This window comes from Chelonia mydas, chromosome 19, assembly GCF_015237465.2.
Source record: "Chelonia mydas isolate rCheMyd1 chromosome 19, rCheMyd1.pri.v2, whole genome shotgun sequence".
NCBI classification, from domain to species: domain Eukaryota; kingdom Metazoa; phylum Chordata; order Testudines; family Cheloniidae; genus Chelonia; species Chelonia mydas.
The window spans coordinates 9,582,099-9,602,455 of record NC_051259.2 but is presented as its reverse complement, the minus strand read 5'-3'; the positions used below and the strand labels follow the sequence as shown (position 1 = coordinate 9,602,455).

Here is a 20,357-nt window from a genome sequence, read left to right as displayed (position 1 = left end):
TTCTGCCCTCCTGGAAGCACGTGATGAAAAGGAAGGCACAGTTCTGTGCCCAGTCTGAGCTGCTATTTGGATCTTAAAGGCTTCGTGGTCAGCTTGTACTTCCCTGTACAAACAGAGTAGGAATTTTTTTTTTTTTTTTAAAGTCTTCTGCAACATGTGTGCAGTGAAGAATCCTAGGGCTTGATTCATCCCTGCATGGAAGTGAAACTCCCACTGATTTCAGTAGAGAAACTCTAGTTGCAAGTGGAGTGACACCCTGATGAAGCAGACTATGGGGCTTGATGCCGAAGTCGCAGTGTATAGCCGGGAAGGAAGTGGTTTCTGTTTGACAAAGCACAAGCGTAATTAGGAACAATGCAGAGTCTTATGAAATACTATCAAATCCCACCTCCCTCTCCCACACCTTTGAGAAGGAAAGCCGTACACCGAATTGCTCTGCTCAACAGGAACAAAGCAGCTTTATTTTATAATCAAAATACTCAGTACCATAAACTGCGTAAGACAAATATTCATATAAATATACCTGTGCTTAACTGTACAAGGAAACACCAGGCAGAAGTCAACTATTTAAACACGTCCTGCGTAAGCAATGAGACAAACCACACTACATGGTTATTTTGGATACTGGGGTCTCGGGCGCTCTGTGAAGAGCCACCAAAACTGGTGGATACCTGCTATAACTGAAGTTACTTTAATAACAAGGTATGCAAAGAACTTTTTTTTTTAAAATACAAACCTTTGCAAAAAGGATTAAAATGAACCCCGACCCCCCTGACCCCCACCCAGGCACAGTAACATGCTACCAGAGTGCCATGACACATAGGAGCCTATCACCTCTTTCCCCAAGGACAGAAATGCAGCGCCCTGCTCTGTATCAGCTTAAATACATAAGGGTTTCATTTCTTAAGACCTAGATTCTGGTTTTGCACCCATAACTCTGTGGGTGCCACTGGGGACATGTAGATATCTCCTCTCTTCCTCCCTGCATGTTTTTTGTGGGTATAAATGGAAAGGTGGGTGAGGCTGCTTTAAAAGTAAGGTGCTAAATGCAGGTTCCCTGGCAGGCTAACAGCATCTTTGTTAAACAACATGGTCACCAAGGTTTCCAGTTACCCAGCAACACTCATGTTTGGTGCTGCTAGCCCCGTCATGCCCATAGTATTTCTCAAAAGTCTGGGCAACTGACTTCAAGAAATTGTCTTGGCCCACTGTCTAAGTAACTCAGCAAGGGAGCTGGCTGGAGGCAACACCTGTGGAGAGATGCCGTGATTATCAGCAGCGATCCATATTACGCTACCAGGCATCACACCAGATGCTCCAGGAAGGACAGAGTAGCTGCACAGCAGGGAATACACCAGCTGACAAGCCACCCATCAGATACTTTTTGATCTTAGTCATGGGTAGCCTATTAGCCAGGTGGTTTCCAGAACATACATTGTGGTGGCCAGATTTCAAAAACAGGTTTTATTGGTCTCAATGAAATCCGACAAAAGAGCATCAGGAACAGCATCTTCACAGAACTGGGGATCAGCCCCAAAGGAAGGCTGCAAGCCTACAACAGCCAAATGTTAACATATGTCAGCAGGGTTTTCATCTGACTCAATTGACTTCTTAGCTTCTGAACCAAGAGTAAAAGGACAGCCAGTGGGTTTCATCGTTAGCCCCATGGTGCTTTCCCAGCTAAGCAGACATTTAGTACTTCAGAGTCACCCCTAAGGTTGAGAGCTGACAAAATGTAAGAATGGAAAAGAATTTTCATTTGCGTATTTTGACATCAGATTAAGGTCTGTCTTCACTACACTCACAGGGTGCGGTTGCAGCTCACGTACCCTAAACCAAGCAAGCTTTAATCTAGGTAGTTCAGGAACTGGAGCAATAAAGCCGTGACAGTGCAAGGCTGTACAAGCGCACACAGAATCCTGGGTAATTGCTTGCAGATCTAGCGCCACCCTGCTGCGATTTCACCGCTCTGGTACTGAGCGAGCGTTAATCTAGCGAGTGTGTCTACGTGAGCCGCAATGACTCCCTGTGACTGCACTGCAGACATATAAGGGGGTCACCCCCCTGCAGGACTTTTGGGAAAACCCTGTGCAGATCCCAGACAGCAGAACGTTGATCATACCCCATGCAAAGATTCTGAATGTAGTATCTCCCACTGAACATCTACAGGGAGGCCGCAAGGGTGTTTGTGCAAGAACACTGCTGCAGGCCTGCAAAGGCTCTCTGCTGCTTGCAGGGAGCTGACCTCCCAGGTAGAGTGTATGTATGCCCAAGGCTGCTGCAGGATTGGTTTATGGCTATAAAGGCAGCTAGGAGAAAGACCAGTTTCCCCCACCCCACCAGCAGATCCATTAGGGATGAAGTTAAGTAGGCAGGAAATTTCTCTAGAGGATTAAGGCACTTCAGTAGCAATCCACTTGCTACTCTCCACATTCAGATCACCGTTAAAGGGATAAAATCCTAAGGCCTCATCAAGACTAGCATTTTCAGAACCCAATTTTAGCATCACCTTTTTTCCAGCCTGTTGGCTACTGAAAGGCTTCAGTTGCCTATACCTGAGCAATGCAGACTTGGTTACCCGAATGACCACACGCTATTTATCCGGGCCAGAACCATGTACATGGTTGTTGCAGGTAAGCCTGTAACCCTGTACTTCTAGGTACAATTGAACAGTGCTAGTGGTGTAGCTGCTTGTCTGTGAACTCCACAGACTTCCTCTGAACCCTTTTGTGCAATCAGTAAGGCCAGAATATTCAGAAGGAATCTACTTGGTTTGTTCATTACCAGAAAGGACAGAGGCCATGGCATCCACTTCCTTCTCATGTCAGTTTGAATCCTTGTGTTTCCATGTTCAGTATTTGACATACTTGGAAGATAACTAGTAACTCACCCACCAGATCGAATCAGAGACTTCACCAAATCCAGCATAACACCTTCCAAAGGATCAAAGTTGCTGCAATGTCTGACGAACACCAAAGACCCTGAATAGTTCCAGTTAGCCAGTCAGCATCTAAATGACCTTGCATCAGAATCCCTGATTTCCTCTTGTGGATAAGCACCTGCATCTTGTACCTAAGCACGGAGATGGTAAGGTGCTTGATAGTTTTTTCCATTCCATGGGCTCTAATCTCCTCAGGTTTTCAGGTGTTCATTTCCAGTTGTTCCGATGCTATCCTGGGGAGAGCTTATCCATCACTGCGTGATGCAGTTGTCCCCCATATCCTGAGCATATCTGTCAGATATTGCAGTCCGTAAGTCCTCGATCTCTCTGTGAAGCTGCTTCACCTCCATCAGTTTCTTTGCAAGCACGTCTGCGTTCAGCAAGTCATCCTTCTCCTTAACTGAAGATTGCACAGCTGTATAGTTAGAGAATGAAATCACATCAGACATACAGTTCTGAACAGGAGTCCTGCATTAGTGAATACATCACTTTTCACCAGACAAATTATCCACAGTACATGGCATTATTTAACACCCAACAGATATGTACAGGGAATTCAAATCTTTAACGCCTGTGAATCAGAGGTCTGAATAAAACGACAGAGCATAGAGAAAGGCAGGTTTCTTTTAAGCCTTTTCAATGTTCTGAAACCCAGGAGGAGAACATTCTATCTAGAGTATAAATCAGACATCCCCAAACTGTGGGGCACCCCCCCAGGGGGACATGGAGGAATGTTCGGGCGGTGGGGGTTGGGCTCGGGCCAGCCCCCATGGGGGGCAGGGAAGGAGTGCCACCCAGCCCTATTCTGCCCCTGGCCCCTGCCAGAACTCCGCTCCCGGCCCCCCCCCGCAGAGCCACAGCCCTGCTTTCTGCCCCAGCTCAGGGGGAGCATGACCCTGAAAAAAGTTTGGGGACCACTGATATAAACTAATTATTCTGTTCCACCCAGCCCATGAACCAAAGCCCGCCCCCTCCGACTCAGATTCCATCACTCTAGTCCCTTGTGTACTTACAGTGAATGCCCAGGAGCAGGGAAAGGTTGGGATCCTTGCCCTGCGCTCTTTGAGTCACAATGCTGTAGACAGACTGCAAATCCTGTAGGCAGCTGGCCAGTTCACTATGTAACTCATGGGCGAGATGAGCTGTCCCAGCAGGAAGCGGTTGATTCATCTCTACCTGCTGGAGGTGCTCCTGTAGGGTCAAATTCTTCTCAATCAGATCCTGGTTCTGCACTGAAAGCTGAAGAAACAAAGTAACATTAGCTAAGTCTTAACTATGTCAGATAAGACAGCTGATTCTAATGGCCCCTCAGTGTGGAGCAGGCATTACAGACTTTCGTTGCATTAAAATGTTTGGGTACTGTCCAGATACTATTCTCTGAATCAGGATGTTTTCTTTTCACAGGATTGGAAATTTGTGTCTTGCCAGCAGAGGGATATACTTTTAGCAGTGTAGATACTGGTGGTGGTGGTGACCAAAAGGGTGGGTTTATATTAAGAATGGCATCTGGATTCAAACCCAACTAGAACAGTTTAAAGTCAAATGTTGGGCCTGACCATCACAACACGAGGGTTTCTTAAATAGGAGCCAGCTTCTCTCAAAAGGTAAGAATATAAAAATCAAAAGGACAGGAAGCGCCTTATCCCACTATCTCCCTGGCGGCCTCAGTCTGGATAATAATGCAGAGGCTTCCAAGGGATGCCTGTGCTTTTTCTCCCTTCTCTTCGCCCAACTCGATACAGGCTGAATTCTCCCTCAGGAGACACACTCAATGCTTGGGTCACGTTCAGGCGACAGATGGAATTCAACCTAGACTCTTTCATTCACGGCTCATGAGGCTCTGGCACAGGGGTCGGCAACCTGCGGCATGCATGCCAAAGGCGGCACGCAAGCTGATTTTTAGTGGCACTCTGCTACCAGCCAGGGTCCCGGCTGCCAGCCCCGCTCAGCCTGCTGCCTGCCTGGATGGATGGAACCAAGGGCCGGCAGCGGACTGAGCGGGGCCGGCGACCAGGACCCCACCTGGCAGGGGCCAGTGGACAGAACCCCAGACCGGCAGCTCAGCCTGCTGCCGGCCTAGGGTCCCGGCCGCCAACCCCTGTAAATGTAAAATGTATTACTGGCATGCAAAACCTTAAATTACAGTAAATAAACGAAGAATTGGCACACCACCTCTCAAAGGTTGCCGACCCCTGCTCTGGTACATAGCTGTGGTGAATAAGACTTCTTTACTGCACCCTGGTGGCCAAGTCAGTAACTACAACCACAATCCACACAGTTGGGAGCTAGGGAGACAAGCTGCTGCATGGGCGCCACGCACAGCCAGATCTCAGGCATTACAAAAGCAACACCTGGGTGGAGAGAGGGATGAAAAAGAGAAATTATGGTTCTAAAATAGAGACAAGGGAACCCCTTTCTGGAGCACTGTCAGGGCAGCTAGCAGACTCTGTCAAGGTGCAGTGAAGGAGGAACCAGCAACAGCACGTTCAATCCCCTGCTACAAGACAGTTTATTGTTCATTCAGCTACTGTGTTCATACACAAACTCCAGTCCTAACCTCTTTCACGGCAGTGCGCAGCTGCTGCAGTGCGTTTTCTCTTTGCATTGCTTCCTCCTTCAGAGCCTGACTTGTCCCCTCTTCCTGAGACACCTGTTCTTCCAGGCTCTGGAGCAGACCCAGGGAGAGAAGTTAGTCCAACATATCTTATAATCGATGCTCGAGAGTTCCCAGACCTTCAGCATTCACACCTCTCACCTTTATTCGGGAAGACAACTGCTCCATCTTCTTCTGCTGTTTGTCCACAATCTGAAATCAAAAGCAGATGCATCTAAGAGATGAACATGCCCAAACTTACTCAGTAATACCACTTGGGATTTGTCCTTTGATCTAATAGCTACAAATCTGTTTTTAATCACTTTAAATTACAGCCTGGTTTGTGAAGTGCTTTCAGATTCCCTGGTGGAAGGTGCTAGTAGGAACAGCAATTATGTACTGAGACTGGAGAGGCTGCATTCTTGGGGTTTCCCCTCCCCACTTGCTTCCTTTTCTGGATTCTTCAGTTTCTCGTCACTTTGATGTGTAAGTGAACACTACAGAATTGTACAGTTATCGCACCAAGAATGGCTACTAGACCCCTCCAGGCTTGGCATGCTGGGAACTGCTAGCGCTTGTATAAGTACACGATAAGAGTTTGAATGTTAAACTTGAACCCGTTTTAACGCCTGATTTGGAACAGTCGAAGGAAGGAGACAAATCTGAGTTAGTGTGGGGTAGTCTCACCCATGTCTGAGTTGTATATTCAGAGTTACCTTCCTGAGACAATCACAGTCCTTCTGCAGAGAATCATTTTCTGATTTCTGTTTCTCCACCTCCTGGACAGGTGACCCTCTGCCTGCACTCTTCACACAATGCTGAATCCTATCCTGCAAGCTGAGATAAACAGCTCATCAAAGGAACTGGCAAATATACGAAATTTCAACATAATTTGGCAGTGATTCTCTTAAAAGAGACAACAGGAGAAACGGACATCCTCTGCCACAGAATGGATACAGAAGGGAAAAGCTTTTTCCACTGCCCTGTCAATGTTCTTGCATGTGACTTGAAGTGATTTACTTCTAAGGAATAGAGAGGGGGAGATCAGCCCCCATGACCCAGTCAACCGTTGCCCTCTTTGCTGAGGCTGTCACAATGGGATGCTCAATTATAGCATGTGTGATATAGACACACATTCAATGGGAACTGGTCCAAGTCCACAAGCTAGTTTCACATAGCTCCATGAATATGAACCAAGGGACCTAGAGCAGAAAGCCTTCATGCATTTCCCTGAGCCATACCTCTGCTTTGGAACAGCCAGAAGTTATGGTAATTCAATTTTATCTAGTAGTTAGATTTGAGCACAATATCCAGAGACTCAATACAAGCCCCGTTCATAACTATGCTGCAGCAGAAAGATGCACTCTCGTGTATTCCACTTCTCTGTTCTCAGGATTCTAGAGCTACTGGCCTTCGCTACTAGGCAGAGGTCCGGCTCACCGTCATCTTTGGGGCTTTACCTGTGCACAGTGGAAAGCAACTCCAGTTCTTTGCGTTTTTGTGTTTCTAGCTGCATCTCCTGCTCTCTGCAGGCAGCCCGGACATCTCCAAGCTCTCTTTTCAGCACCGTCACGGTTTCCTGCAGAGCAGAACTCTTCAGTTCTGATTCCTTTAACTGGAACAGAGAACATTGCTCAGCACTAACAAGTCTACAGATCCTCTGCCATACGCCACATTAGGGCTACCCTAGCAGTTGACAGGGACTTCTACTATTGATGTGGCAATTTACAGCCATAGCTCAGAACATTTCCCTTTCAGAGGGACAGATTGCAATTCTACTCAGCCTAGTGTATGCATAACTGGCAGCAGTAAATTGTGGCATCCAGGCTAATGCCTCAAACTCAACACTATACAGAGGATGTCATTTTACCTGCTGATTCTGTTTCTGATGATCCTCTAGTGTTGGCAGATCAGCCAGGTAGCGCTCCAGGGTCTCAATTCTCTGCTGTCTCTCCCGGTTTTGCTCAGACTCCTTCTGGCATTTCTTTTTCAGACTGTTAATATGTTTGTCTCTTCCCTTTATCTGCATGAAGAGACATTTGAAGGTTTGATTTGCTTAGGTTATAATTTCCGTGTGTGTGTGTCTCTCTCTCTCTCTCCAGCTTGTCTATCAAAGCATTTTTGCAGCACCCATCACCAAGATATCAAACTGCTTTATCTCAGCAGCTTTTCTTTTCGCTGGTATCTGAAAAAGAACTTCATCCATTGGAAGTTATATGCTAGTTATCTGGTCAGCACAGAAGCTCCTAAGCTGCCCTCTGTAACTGCAGGTTTTTATTGCTGGTGAGCCCAAGCAAGGAGCGGTTTCTGTACTCAAAGGAAGGATGAGCAAATACTCTTGGAATTTAAAAAAGTTACCAAGTGCCACACACACACTTATAAGAGGCTGCACACAATTAAAAATACGGTTAAAATTCTGAAATATAAAAATGTCATTAAATACACACAATTTAACACAGCCCTCAGACTCTTCGCAAGTTGCAAATAAGGGTCTTAGTGTTGCAATGTGTGGGTGCTCCTGTTTTATACCTACCTCTGAGCCCTCTGCAAATAATCAGAGGAACTTGAGAAAATGCGAGCCCAATAGTTTCCCTAAACCCACTCACCACAAACTGCAGATTTACGTATCATTTGTTTTTAGAACTGTAAAAATAGGATCACTACGTTACAGGGAACAAGGACTAATAGGGCTGAGAAGAGTGTCTCCAAACGGAGCACTCTTACTAGTACCAGGCAAGAATGGAACAGGCAGTTCTACTCAGGGTGTGACATTTATATAACAGAATGCCCAAGAAAAATAAGTAATGGCTTAGCCTCAAAACACAACATTTTATTAATTAAGCCAAGAATCATTCCTCATTGAATAGACAGTTTCAGCGTGTTTAAGTGCTGAGTGTGATTTATGTGACAGAAACGTGGATCCATAAGTCAGACTTTACCTCAAGCAGGGGAAGGACTTATGTCAAGAGAGGGAGTCCAACCTATTTCTTGTACTAACCCTTACATTCGCTTTCACAATGAAGCCTTAATTATATTGATTACTAATGATGATTTGCTAATTATAATTAAGAGTGGGTCTAGACAAGTCACTGATGTTACAGTGATACATACTGAAGAAAATTAAAGGGCAAAAGAAAGGCCACTCCAGAGGTTTTTCTTTGCTTCTTTTTGAAAGCAAGTTGCTCACAACTACAGCCTGATAGTGGCTGAGGTTTCTCTTTGCTTGGGGGCTGCAAGAGAAGAGAGCAGTCCCAATGGCTCCACGTAACAGGTGGTGGTGCCAGGAATGGCTCCTTGCGCCAATGCCCATCACTGTGCCAACTCCCCCCTTGAGGAAAAAAATAAATAAAAAAAGGCATTGCCACAGTTCTAGAGCACTGACAGTCATACCCTCTCCTCTTGTTTCTTCAATTCCTCTACGTGCTTCTGCACTGTCTCCTTCAGTGTTTCCTGAATCAGTTTCACATCCACCTCGGAAGCAGCCAGCCTCTTCTCCAATTCAGTCTTTTCCTTACTGAGGGATTCGGTCTTCTCAGTAAACTGTGCTCGCAGGAACGAGTTCTCCCGCTGCAGCTCCTGCCAACAAAGACACCCAGCAACCAGCGTAAGGGTTCCCATTGTCCACTAAACCCACCTGTTAAACATAACAGACCTATTCTCCAGAACAGCAGTTACAACCCTGATGCATTATCCACCCTTCACCGCTCCCAAAGATCTTTACAGCACCTCTTATGCACCTGCAGTATCAGCTCGCACACCGCTTGGCTGGTGCTGTTAGCCACCGGCATCAATGACCACTGCAGTTTGTTCAGAAATCGAAGAATCTAAATGTCAAGAGCCACAAAAGAACCCAGATGGATTGGCACCAGCACACACCAGGAATGGACTTTTACCTTGTCCACCCCTCCTATGTGGAAAGGACCTGCTAAAACAAGCACACTGCAGCCAGTGGGTTTAGTGCATGCTATTTTCAATGGACTTCTTGCTGTTCCTACTTACCTGCATTCGCAACATGCAAATATCTCCATAGGGGGCAGCAGAGCTAAGAAGAGCACTGTGAACCTGCAGCTCACTCTCACGCACCTTCTGCTCCAACTGGGAGATGTGCTGCCTCTGCCTGCCCAAAAACAAAAGACAGATCAGACAATACATCCTTCTCAAACGTACCCCTTAGTCGTTGCTCTAGCCAAGAGGACAATACACTCTGCCAGCTATGTAAACCCAGTACCGTCAAAAACACACAGCTCCTCAGTCACTGCCCTACATCATGACAAAAAACACAGCTACATATTTTAAAAATAGCCTGCAAAGGAATAGCAATTTTTAAAGACTTGAAAGTGTTTTTGTCAAAAACATGCTTGTTTTTAGCATTAAAAATTTGAGTCTCATCTGCCCTGCAAGTCTCTATGGTGACTGGAGAATTTACTGGTGAAATTGCATATGTCAGAAGAGTTAAGCTGAGCAAATGACAGGGGTAGGGATTTTTAGTCCAAATGTTTACAACTTCATGTGTGTTAACACCTGACATCAACGGTCAATAAGCACTTTGGAGACAGGACAGATTTGTTAAAGATTCACCAGCCCAAAATAAACATCCCCGAGATCCCAAAAAGCAAAACGAGGAAGAGCAGACACGGCATTCCAAATGTTTCTCATGTAAACAAACAGGAGAACACATTTTAAAAGCTTTTAGCTCTTCTTTCTCCGTCACAAAGCAGGAAAAAAGCACAAACGCAGTTTTTAAAAATCCTTTGCAGATCCTCTAAGTTAGCCAATGCTGCTAAGGAATCACCTGTCTCACTTCCTCACCATTCGCTTCCATGGGAATCACTCTGAAATCTCATGGAAGAAAAGGGCATTTCTTCAAATGTTTTCCTACAATTACTATGTTATTTGTTAGTTTCAGTAAAAACCCACAGGATCTAGCATTTGTGTTTTTTTTCTTACTGCTCTCTCCTGAAATACTTCCTACCTGTCAATGAGGATCTCTTTTTCCTTAAGTAGATTCTCACTGGTGTTCAGGATACTGACCCACTGGGCTGGATCAGAGGAGTGCAGTGAAGTAGCATACATTGAAGGTTGGTGGCAAGCAGCTCCATTTTGTAACTGGGAAAAAAAAAAAAAAAGAGAATAGGAAGGAGAGGCTTAGGTTTCACAGAAGGTAACTGCAACATTGCTGGGGCTATTTTTGTGCACTGTGTGCTCATCTGGCATGCGAGCAAGCAGAAAGTTCATCTAGTACTGAGCTATTTCAGCCTGTGTCTGGGCTCTGGGAACAAGTCATTTTGGCTGAGCTCGGGCAATGAGTTTATTGAATAATTTTAGACCACTGTGCTGTCTCATTGGAAGCCATTTGTTTCTAATATTGCTACCCACCAACTGCTCACTAAATAAAATTGCTCCCCTCCAGTGAAAGACTGATATTCTCATAAAAATCTACTTAAAATTGTTCCAATAGTCTAGATACGGAGCGAGGTTAGTCTGCTAGTTGAAATACTGATATCCACCATCTTCTATCTGCATACGTTTCCCCTGTACTTTCCATTGGAAAGGGTAATCACCACCTGATCTAAACTATTGTGTAGCATTGCTGTGTTACGTTACATCGGGGTGGGGAATCTACAGGCCAAATCCGGCCTGCTGCTTCATTTCATCCGGCCCGCAGCAAGTGTCCGCAATGCAGGCTGGAAGTCCTGAGCCTCAGTGCCCCTCTGCAGGGCTGGAGCCACAAGCGCTAGCTCGCTGGGTTGCCAGAAGTCCGGTCGGCTCCACGCAGCTCCCAGCATGTCCCTGCGGCCCATAGGAGCAGGGGCAATCAGGGAAGCTCTGCGCACTGCCCCCACCCCCAACGCCAGCTCCGCAGCCAATGGGAGCTGCGGGGGTGGCGCCTGTTGGTAGCAGGCACCACGCAGAGCCCCCTGGCTCCTCCGCCTAGGGGCCAGAATGGAGCCCTGGCAGGCAGGGACCCTGCCTTAGCCCCACTGTGCCACTGCCCAGGAGCCGCCTGAAGTGAGCACCGCCCGGCTGGAGTCTGTACCCCGAACCCACTGCCCCAGGTCGGAACCCCCTCCTGCACCCTAACTTCCTCCTAGACTCTGTGCCCCCACTCCAAACCTCTTGGCCCCAGCCTGGAGCCCGTTCCTGCACCCCCAGCCGCAGCACTCACCTCCTCCCGCACCCCAACCCTCTACCCCACCCTGGAGCCCCCTCCTGGCACCCTGAACGCCTCATTTCTGGTCCCACCCCGGAGTCTAGGGGAAGCCCCGAGCCTCTGCCCCCTTCCCTGTCCCCCCAAAGGGCTGGAGCCACAAGCGCCGGCTTGCCCCCTGCGGGGGGGGGGGGGAAGCCCCGAACCTCCGCACTCCCCCGTGGGGCTGTGTGTGGCCTGCCAATGATTTTTAATGTGGGTCAGTGGCCCGATACAAAAAAGGTTCCCCACCCCTGCGTTACATGGTTGCCGCATTTCAGTGATGTGAGGAATGACACATGTATATGTAGATAGTTTTGAGATAGTTTGTATAAAAATATGTAATAGAAGCACGAGACATTCCCCCCCTTACTGCATTAGTCAGGAATTGTGGTTACATTACATATAACTGCAAGAGAGGTGGAGAGGGAAGGAGAAAGCGATTTCAAAGAGTTGTTTTTTAAAATTTCTACCTGCATCTGTTCTACTTGCAACCGTATGTTGTCCAGCTGCTGCCTCCAAGCACTGAGTTCACACACCCTCTGATGTGGATGCAAAGTGCAAGGCTCCTGCCTCCACACCCGAGACTGAGCCGCCGTTGGTTTCGAAAAGACATTATTGGGCTGAAATCCTAATGGCACCAGTCTGCTCCCAGTGGGCCAAGTACCGCCTCGTGGCTCACAGGCTTCACTGGCTCCTGCTGCTGGTTTAGTCTCTGGCAGCACTTTGTAAGGCTCCTTTCCTCTGTAGGTGGAAATCAAGCTTGGATCCTGGAACTTGTGGGCAGGGTCAGCGTACAGCGTATCCAGCAAAACAGACTGATTAAGGGTAGGCTCAATGGCAGGAGTGTCAAATTTTCGAGTGTCTTCCGCTCTCAGGTGATCCGAAATGGGAAACCAGGACTGCTCAAAACCATTTTCCCCAGAAGTCCCGTAGAGATGCAAGAGATCCATGGGCAGCACTTGAGAGGATTTCACAGCAGTAAGATCTCCACTTCTTGTCAGCCCTACATTTTCAGTGGACGATCTTGGTACCGCTGGTTTTGATGAAACTGGTGCATTCTGCAAAGAGTTTGGCTCACCTGTTGAGTAGAGTGTGGAGTGTGAAGTATCCAATGTAGAAGGCATGACATGGGCTGTAGGGATGGTCACTTGGGTTTTGATGGGCTGAAACGAGGAACTGCTACTGGAATTGCAAAATTCTAGGGAAAGAATTTTTGAGAGTTAGAATTAAAGCAACACTTTTCAATTACAAGACAATTGCCACCTTTTCTTATCCTGCTAGGAACATTTCCTATGGTCGAGGGGCTGGGGGAGATCATACACAGTAGCAGTGCAAGGGCACACTTGCACATTGCTTTTTCCTTTATTAAAAGTTCCAGGAGCCCCATGATATTTATGGGGCCGGAGTAAACTGTAAAAGTGCAACAACTGCTATCATTCATCCTAGATCATTACATTTTGGCATTAAAATTCTGTAATCAAAACTTATTGATAAACTTATCTGTCTAGTCACTTATAAATAAATCCGGAAATTGAGTAAAAAGGCTGAAACTTACTCAAGAACTGAAAACTGAGACCTTGATTACATTCTGCTCATCCCACAGCACAGCGACTCTGCACTGTAACCAAAAGCAATAGGAGCCTTTGCTAAGCCCATGGTAAGCTGCAAACATAGCAGAACACACATCACAGAGCACTTGACCTTAGAACTCCCTTGGAACATGGCAACAAAATCAGCCGTTCCTAGAACTAAAAGTAACGGCTCTGTCACACAGTCACAGGAAATGGGACAAAGCAGAGCACGCAAGAGTGCAGATCCGTCATCTCACGCAGCCACCAAACCTGACTACATGGAAGTCTGAAGTTATTCTTAGTAACTCTCAGGTTTCAATAGAGCAACAACAGGAGCTCAACTGGGCAAACACCAAAGAGCTTTCTTTTCCAATGTGTTAATTTTTCCTCTTCCCCATATATTCGGGCACCAATGCACCAATTTCATGTTTCCTCAGGCTAGCCTGTTTTCTCAATGCATTGGCATAAGGCCCATCCCAACGTGCTATCTCTCCAGCCCAGTTTTGGGACAGCGAGCTCGCATTCCCACATGTTTTTAACATCAGAGTGTTGCTATGAGAAGGAATGAAGTCACAATTTTAAAGTAACTGGAATGAGGAACTATGTCAAATGTCTCAAGCTACATAAAAATTGTTAATATGAAGGAACATCATCTCTCAACGTTAACAAACGGGGGGGGGGGGGGAAGGGGGGGGAATCCCTACAGATATCATCTCCCCCTAGGACTCCTTCAAAGAGGAAACAGCCCTCCAAATAGACAAGAATACATGTTTCAAACAGACTGAGGAGAGTCGGTGCCGATTTCTTCACTCAAGTCCCCTAAACTTAGATTGTAGCATCCTGGTCAGGAGCTACTGAGTTCTATCCATGAGCAATGGAATCCACTGGAAATGAATCAGTCCCCTGAAGTGTGGGAATGGTCACCACAGTCAGTGGCATCTTATAACAAGTGCACTGATTTTAAAAGTCAAAATATGATTCTAACAATTATCAGTAATGCAAGCTCAGTCGGAGCTCTTTGGAGAAGGGACATTGTCTTGCTGTATGTTTGTGGTGTTATCGACAACACCACCCAACTTTGAGTGCAGCTGGAAATTTTCTTGTGCTGAGAAAGACTAGATGGGGAACCTCAAGGTGCAGGCATACAATACTTTGAAAAAATTATTTAAGAACACCTAGATTTTGAATCTTGCATTGTTAGAAAATATGGCAAGTTTCAAATGGTACCATACACCTGAGGAAGAATGGGAAAATGAACAAGAAGTGTTCCTTCTAAAGAGCAATACAAGTAAACCCTCCTTATTTGTGACTGAAAGGTGCTTTAGGTTAACAAGCAATGTCCTACGCCAGTGGTTCTCAACCTTTCCAGGCTACTGTACCCCTTGCAGGACTCTGATTTGTCTTGCATACCCCAAGTTTCACCTCCACTTAAAAACTATCTGCTTACAAAATCAGACATAAAAAATACAAATGTATCACAGCACACTATTACTGAAAAATTGCTTACTTTTTCATTCTGTCTGTATGAAATTTTAGTTTGTACTGACTTCGCTAGTGCTTTTTATGTAGCCTGTTATAAAACTAGGCAAAGATCCAAATGTGTTGATGTATCCCCTGGAAGAGCTCTGCGTAACCCTGGTTGAGAACCACTGTCCTACGCAAGCCTCATTACTGCCTCAGACCACACATACATAAGAGTTTGTCTCATCTAGCACGAGGTAAGGTGCAGTTTCCTATACTGCTGTAGAGTATATTACTTGCACACAATTAAAAAAGCCAACATGATGCTGTGGAAGTGTAGAAGCCTGAATTCAAGCAACAGAAGGACAAGAAGTGGATCCACACATAGTTATAAGTCAATGACCACAGTTTCTCTCCCCCGCTAAAAAGCAAAAACATGATTATTGCCCATTGATATCAGTGTCAGTTCCCCATGCGCTTAAAGTCATGGCCTTCTTGGGAAGCTTTGTGCTGCAAGGAGAACTCCAAACTAACAATCCCCTGGTTAGGACTGCACACAATATGAAAAGTGACCTTGAAGAATGCATCTCACTATACAATCAAAATAGTCAAGTCTAGATATCATTGAGAACTATTACACAAAAATTCCCTTGTTCTGTTTGCAGCTCAAGTCAAAGTATACCAACATATACCAGTCTATCTAGTTTAATAAATTGACCATAATTCATACAAAATACAGGTAAAGAGAAATATTGAGGCAATAGTTTTGTCAGTGAAATTGTGTAGAGTGAGATCCTCACACACACACTATTGGAAAGTACATTAATATGAACCGGAGGCTAAAGGTCAGTAGCTCCTTGTGCATTTTAAAGATTATTAATCTACCTCTGCCAAAAGTCATTTTAATTGACAAACTTGTAACTACAGTTGAAGCTAGAAATTGTAATGCAGTTTGGCTAATCACCTTTCAAGCTTTAAATAAAATAATGAGTCTCTCAACCAATATAGATTTGTTTACATTTTAGGTTATAAAACTAATGGCTAAGTGTATAATATTCTCATTATAGAATATGTCCTCTTCCCCTCTGTTTCATAATGCTAGGGCTGTTTCTGTGTCAGGAGGTTCTTGACGCTTGGCTTATGTTGTAAGAAGAACTAGAAAAAATTCTGCAGTTTTACTGCAACGATCTGACATTCAGACTCACCCTCTGTGCTGTCTGAGCAGGAAGTCCCGATTGCTGTATCCCCACTGTCAGCCATACTTAAACAGTGACCAAAACGACTCTGGAATTTCACAGACAGAGTTGGGGTTTTCCAGTCGGTCTCCAAAGAACAGCTCTTTTGACCTGTATTAGAGTCTGGAAAAGAGTCACACCGTGGGCATATAATTCAGAGCACTACCTATCAGTATTACACCAAGAGTGTGTTCCCCAAAGATCAACCTTTAGAAACTACACTGAGGGGAAAATATCCCCAGCCTGTTCCACCTGCTCAGAGATATTTGCCAGTGAAGGAGACCGAAAGGCAATAAATGAAGATGACTTTGCAGCTGATTTCAAAGAAATAAAGCTTCAGACGGCGAATGGAAGAGACTTATTAAACCCATCCTTGCCCTTGCTGGGGTGAACGGAGGAAATATTAGAAATTAATTTTACCAAGGAGACCAACAAGCCAATTTAATTTATCAAATGGAATTTGAACTTTTGGTTACAAAATAATTTTTCCAATTTAATTCAAATTCATTAAAAAAAGTGAATCTCTCCAGAATGATTAGCAAGTCAATTTCTTGAGAATCAGCATTAAGCTGTAGTCACACATTTCCGCACTGTGTGGATATTAATTGTTCTTTGTTTGATTGCTCTGAAATACTGCTGCTTGAGAAATCTCTTTCCTAATGGCAAATCTTCTCGTAACAGGCACAGAGGACCTAAAGCAAGTCAGCAAGAGATGAAAGGACACCACTATGGAAGATAAGAATGCAATGCATCTCTCACCGGTATCACTGTGCATGTGCTCTGACGCGGCAGAGTGACAGTGTTTGCATATAGAGATAATACTAAAAAAAAAACAAAAACAAAACAAAAAAAAAACAAGGAGTACATGTGGCATCTTAGAGACTAAAACTGATTTAGGCATAAGCTTTTGTGGGCTAAAACCCACTACATCGGATGCATGCAGTGGAAAATATAGTAGGAAGATATATATACACAGAGAACATGAAAAAATGTTTTTCCAATTCCCCCCCCCCCACTGTTACTCACACCTTCTTGTCAACTGTTTGAAATGGGCCATCCTGATTATCACTATAAAAGGTTTTTTCTCCTGCTCATAATAGCCCACCTTAATTAATTGGTCTTGTTACAGCTGGTATGGCAACACTCATTTTTTCATGTTCTGTGTATATATATCTTCCTACTGTATTTTCCACTGCATGCATCCAACGAAGTGGGTTTTAGTCCACGAAAGCTTATGCCCAAATAAATTTGTTAGTCTCTAAGGTGCCACAAGTACTCCTCGTTTTTTTTGCTGATACAGACTAACACGGCTACCACTCTGAAACCAGAGATAATACTGGTGATGGTAAAGCTGCATTGCAATATTATCTGTTATGAACTCCTCCTTTGCTGGATTTTAAGAGAGGTTGGTTGTATGTGTGACGATCTGTCCCCGGACACTCATGCAATTGTTTTGCAGACACAGGATGCTAACAGATCAAGTAAATGTTTTAAGATTTTATTTTTAATAAAAAGCTTTTGGTAAATAAGCCACCTCCTGGGTTTCCTAAGGAGTCTCCTACAAGGATATGGAAGGAGTATGACTTAAGGAAAACAATTCACAATTCAAACCTGTTGGACTGGTGTGCTGGAACCTCAGGTCTGGGCATTTCTCGAGAGTGGCCATCACAGCTAGTCCAGTCAACTATAAAATTAAAGAAATAGAACCATATTTTAAATCAGCATAATCCAATCCATTTTTGCCACTGGCCAAGCAAGAAGTATACAAAGCCTGCACTGACATAAATACTACAGCTACTCTTCACTAAAGGAAACATTTCTCTTCATTACCACATTTCACATTTAATTAGCACCTCCCTTCCAGGGCAGCGCTACTTTTCCACTATAGAACAGCAGTTAACACTTCAAGAAGGGCAATTAGTCTGGATTACCACACTTTTCAGAAATGGAAAATGTTCTGGTTTGTAACACTTTTAAAGTGCTCAGCATAAAACCTGGCCATATGTTATACTATCTTAGCTATTTATAGGGCATCAGCCACCATCATATCTAGGTATTCATTCTATAATTATTCAAAATTTCCTTTTACAAACCTCAGCACTTGGCCAGTTCATTTCTGCCCTCCAAAGATTACTTCATACAACTACACCCAGAAACCTGGTCAGTCAGTCATAAGTGATGTTACACCATCAGCTATGATCATTGCTCTATCCAGAGCTTTGGTTGACTTTATTGACCATCTCAAACATAGGAACCTCCTGCCCAGAGTACGCCTGTAATATCTAGCAGTTGCAAACATCTTAATTATCAAATTCAAGCTCTCAGTTCCTTCAATCCTGTGAAATACTAACTGCCTATTATCCAGTTCTTGCAGGCCCCACTTTAATGAAGTATATTTTGCCATCCAAAGTCCTCATGGAAAATATTTCTATTTTGAAAACAAAGAGCTAATGATTTGGCACTAGTCACATGGTGAGACAGTAGGGAATGCAATGAGATATGGGGAGAAGAAAAGAAGTGGAGTTCCAGTCTGAGCAAAGAGAAACAAAACTTGGCCGGATAGCTCAGGTTAATGGTTATGTGTAGGGCCCTACCAAATTCAAGGTCCATTCTGGTCCAATTTCACAGTCATAGGATTTGAAAATTAGTCAATTTCATCTTTTCAACTGATATTTCACAGTGTTGTGAAACCATGGGGCTCCTGACCCAAAAGGGGGTCATGGAGGGGTCGTAAATCTGTTGTGTGCGTGGGGGGGTCATGGGCTTGCTACCCTCACTTCTGCGCTGTCAGCGGCCCCAAAACGTCCCACAGCCAGCTCCCAGAAATGGAGATGGGTCTGATCTCCTCTGTGCTGCTGGGAACACCCCAGCTGGGGGATCCTATCTATGAGTCGGGGCTGGGCTGGGGAGGGACAGGACTTGCTCTTCCTCTGCACAGCTGCTCTGGGAGCAGGGCGAGTGATCAGACCCACCTCAGGGAATCTCCCCCCCCCCCCCCCGCAGGGCACTCCCAGCAGCACAGGGGAGATCAGACCTATCTCTTGCAGCTGCAGGAAGCCCTGGGGCTGCTACCCAGGCCAGGTACCCAGAAGTGGGTCTGATCCCCCCTCTCCCCCGACAGTGGCTATGCAGGGGGAAAGCACATCCATCCCCTCTGGGCTGGGGAGGGGCGGGATGCAGAGTAGCTGGAGACATGGTAGGAGCCCCGGCTGGGACGCCCCAGCCCTGCCCCTCCAATTTCACAGAGGAGGTCTGATTTCACGGTCTGTGACACGTGGCGGGGGGGGGGGCCGCTGAGTGGCGGGGGGGGGCAGGATGCGAGGGCAGGCGGCTAGGAGCTGACCCAAGGCGCGGGGGTGTCTGGGGACCCGAGGGACCTGGGCGCCCGTGGGGGGAGGAGAGGGACGGGTCGGAGGGCTGGGGGGGGGGTGTCTATCCGCTGGAGTGGGGCAATGGGGGAGGGGAGAGCGGCAGGGATCGGGGGTATATCTGGGGGCAGGGGCTTAGCGGGGCTGGGGAGGGTCAGAGCCGGGGGGTCCCGCGTCGGGCTGCGCCCCCAGGGCGAGGACCGGCGGGGGGGGGGCGGGAGGCCGTTCCCGGGCGGACGGGGGAGGGAGAACAGAGGGACTTTACCCGCCCCCTCACCTGGCTCCACTCGGCTCTCGAGCTCCCCCCGCCTCCTCGCTCTCTCGCGACGCAGGCGCGCGCGGAGCCGGCGACCGTTACAGCCGCGCCAGGGGGGGAGTGGGCACCACGCTAGCGAGCCACGCCCCCACGCTGCGCCGCGCCTATCCGGAGCGACGGGTCCGCCTCGTGCCCCCCGCCATTGGCTCGCAGGATCCGATCCCGGCCGAAGAGACACGAGCCCCGCCTTCCCGCTGAATAGCGGCAGCGCATCAGGGAGAAATGTCTGCCACCGCGACCCGTAAGGAGAGGAGGCGGGGCCTGGGGCTGCTACGCGATTGCCCCGCCCCCTTTCCAGCCCTCGCCTCCCAGCTCCTAGCGCGCCCCTGCTCCGTCCCCTCTCAAATCCCAGGTCCCGCCCCCAGCCTCTGCCCCTCCCCCCTCAGTACCCCCCCCCCCCCGCGGCATTGCCTGGGCGAGCCCAGCCCCTGCCCTGCCCCCTGCCCTGGGGGCCATGCCCAGTTCCAGGCCCAGCTGCAGGTTTTGCACCCGGTGTTGGCGGCTCCTCAACATCTGTTCCCAGCCCTCCTGCCCTGGCCCCCCACATAGAACATCTGCACTGCTCGGTCCGCATCGCCCAGTGCAGGGGTGGGGCCCCCCAGAACGGAGTCACCCGGTCGTGCCGTGCACCCCAGGGCTTCTCTGCACTTGAACCGCTGCCGCGGTGCCGCTGCGTGACCAC

General features: G+C 46.8%; 1 protein-coding gene across 3 annotated transcripts; it reads right to left on the bottom strand.

Moving 5' to 3' along the window:
* Positions 1 to 425: 425 nt before the first annotated feature.
* Positions 426 to 19,906, bottom strand: CEP85 (centrosomal protein 85). Of its 3 annotated transcripts, none has more exons than XM_037881896.2 (14): positions 19,637 to 19,906; positions 17,603 to 17,675; positions 15,962 to 16,114; positions 12,195 to 12,922; positions 10,507 to 10,640; positions 9,534 to 9,651; positions 8,925 to 9,110; positions 7,405 to 7,557; positions 6,995 to 7,149; positions 6,251 to 6,371; positions 5,697 to 5,747; positions 5,499 to 5,606; positions 3,955 to 4,180; positions 426 to 3,356 (listed from the first exon to the last, which is right to left on the bottom strand). In XM_037881896.2, exons 2-14 carry the CDS (start codon positions 17,655 to 17,657, stop codon positions 3,193 to 3,195), a joined length of 2,352 nt encoding a protein of 783 aa, XP_037737824.1. In that variant the 5' UTR covers positions 17,658 to 17,675; positions 19,637 to 19,906; the 3' UTR covers positions 426 to 3,192. The 3 variants fall into 3 exon arrangements, with proteins under 3 accessions (XP_037737824.1, XP_043387954.1, XP_037737825.1); XM_043532019.1 differs by having other exon boundaries at positions 19,629 to 19,746; XM_037881897.2 differs by lacking the exons at positions 15,962 to 16,114; positions 17,603 to 17,675; positions 19,637 to 19,906 and adding an exon at positions 13,280 to 13,325.
* Positions 19,907 to 20,357: the final 451 nt, after the last annotated feature.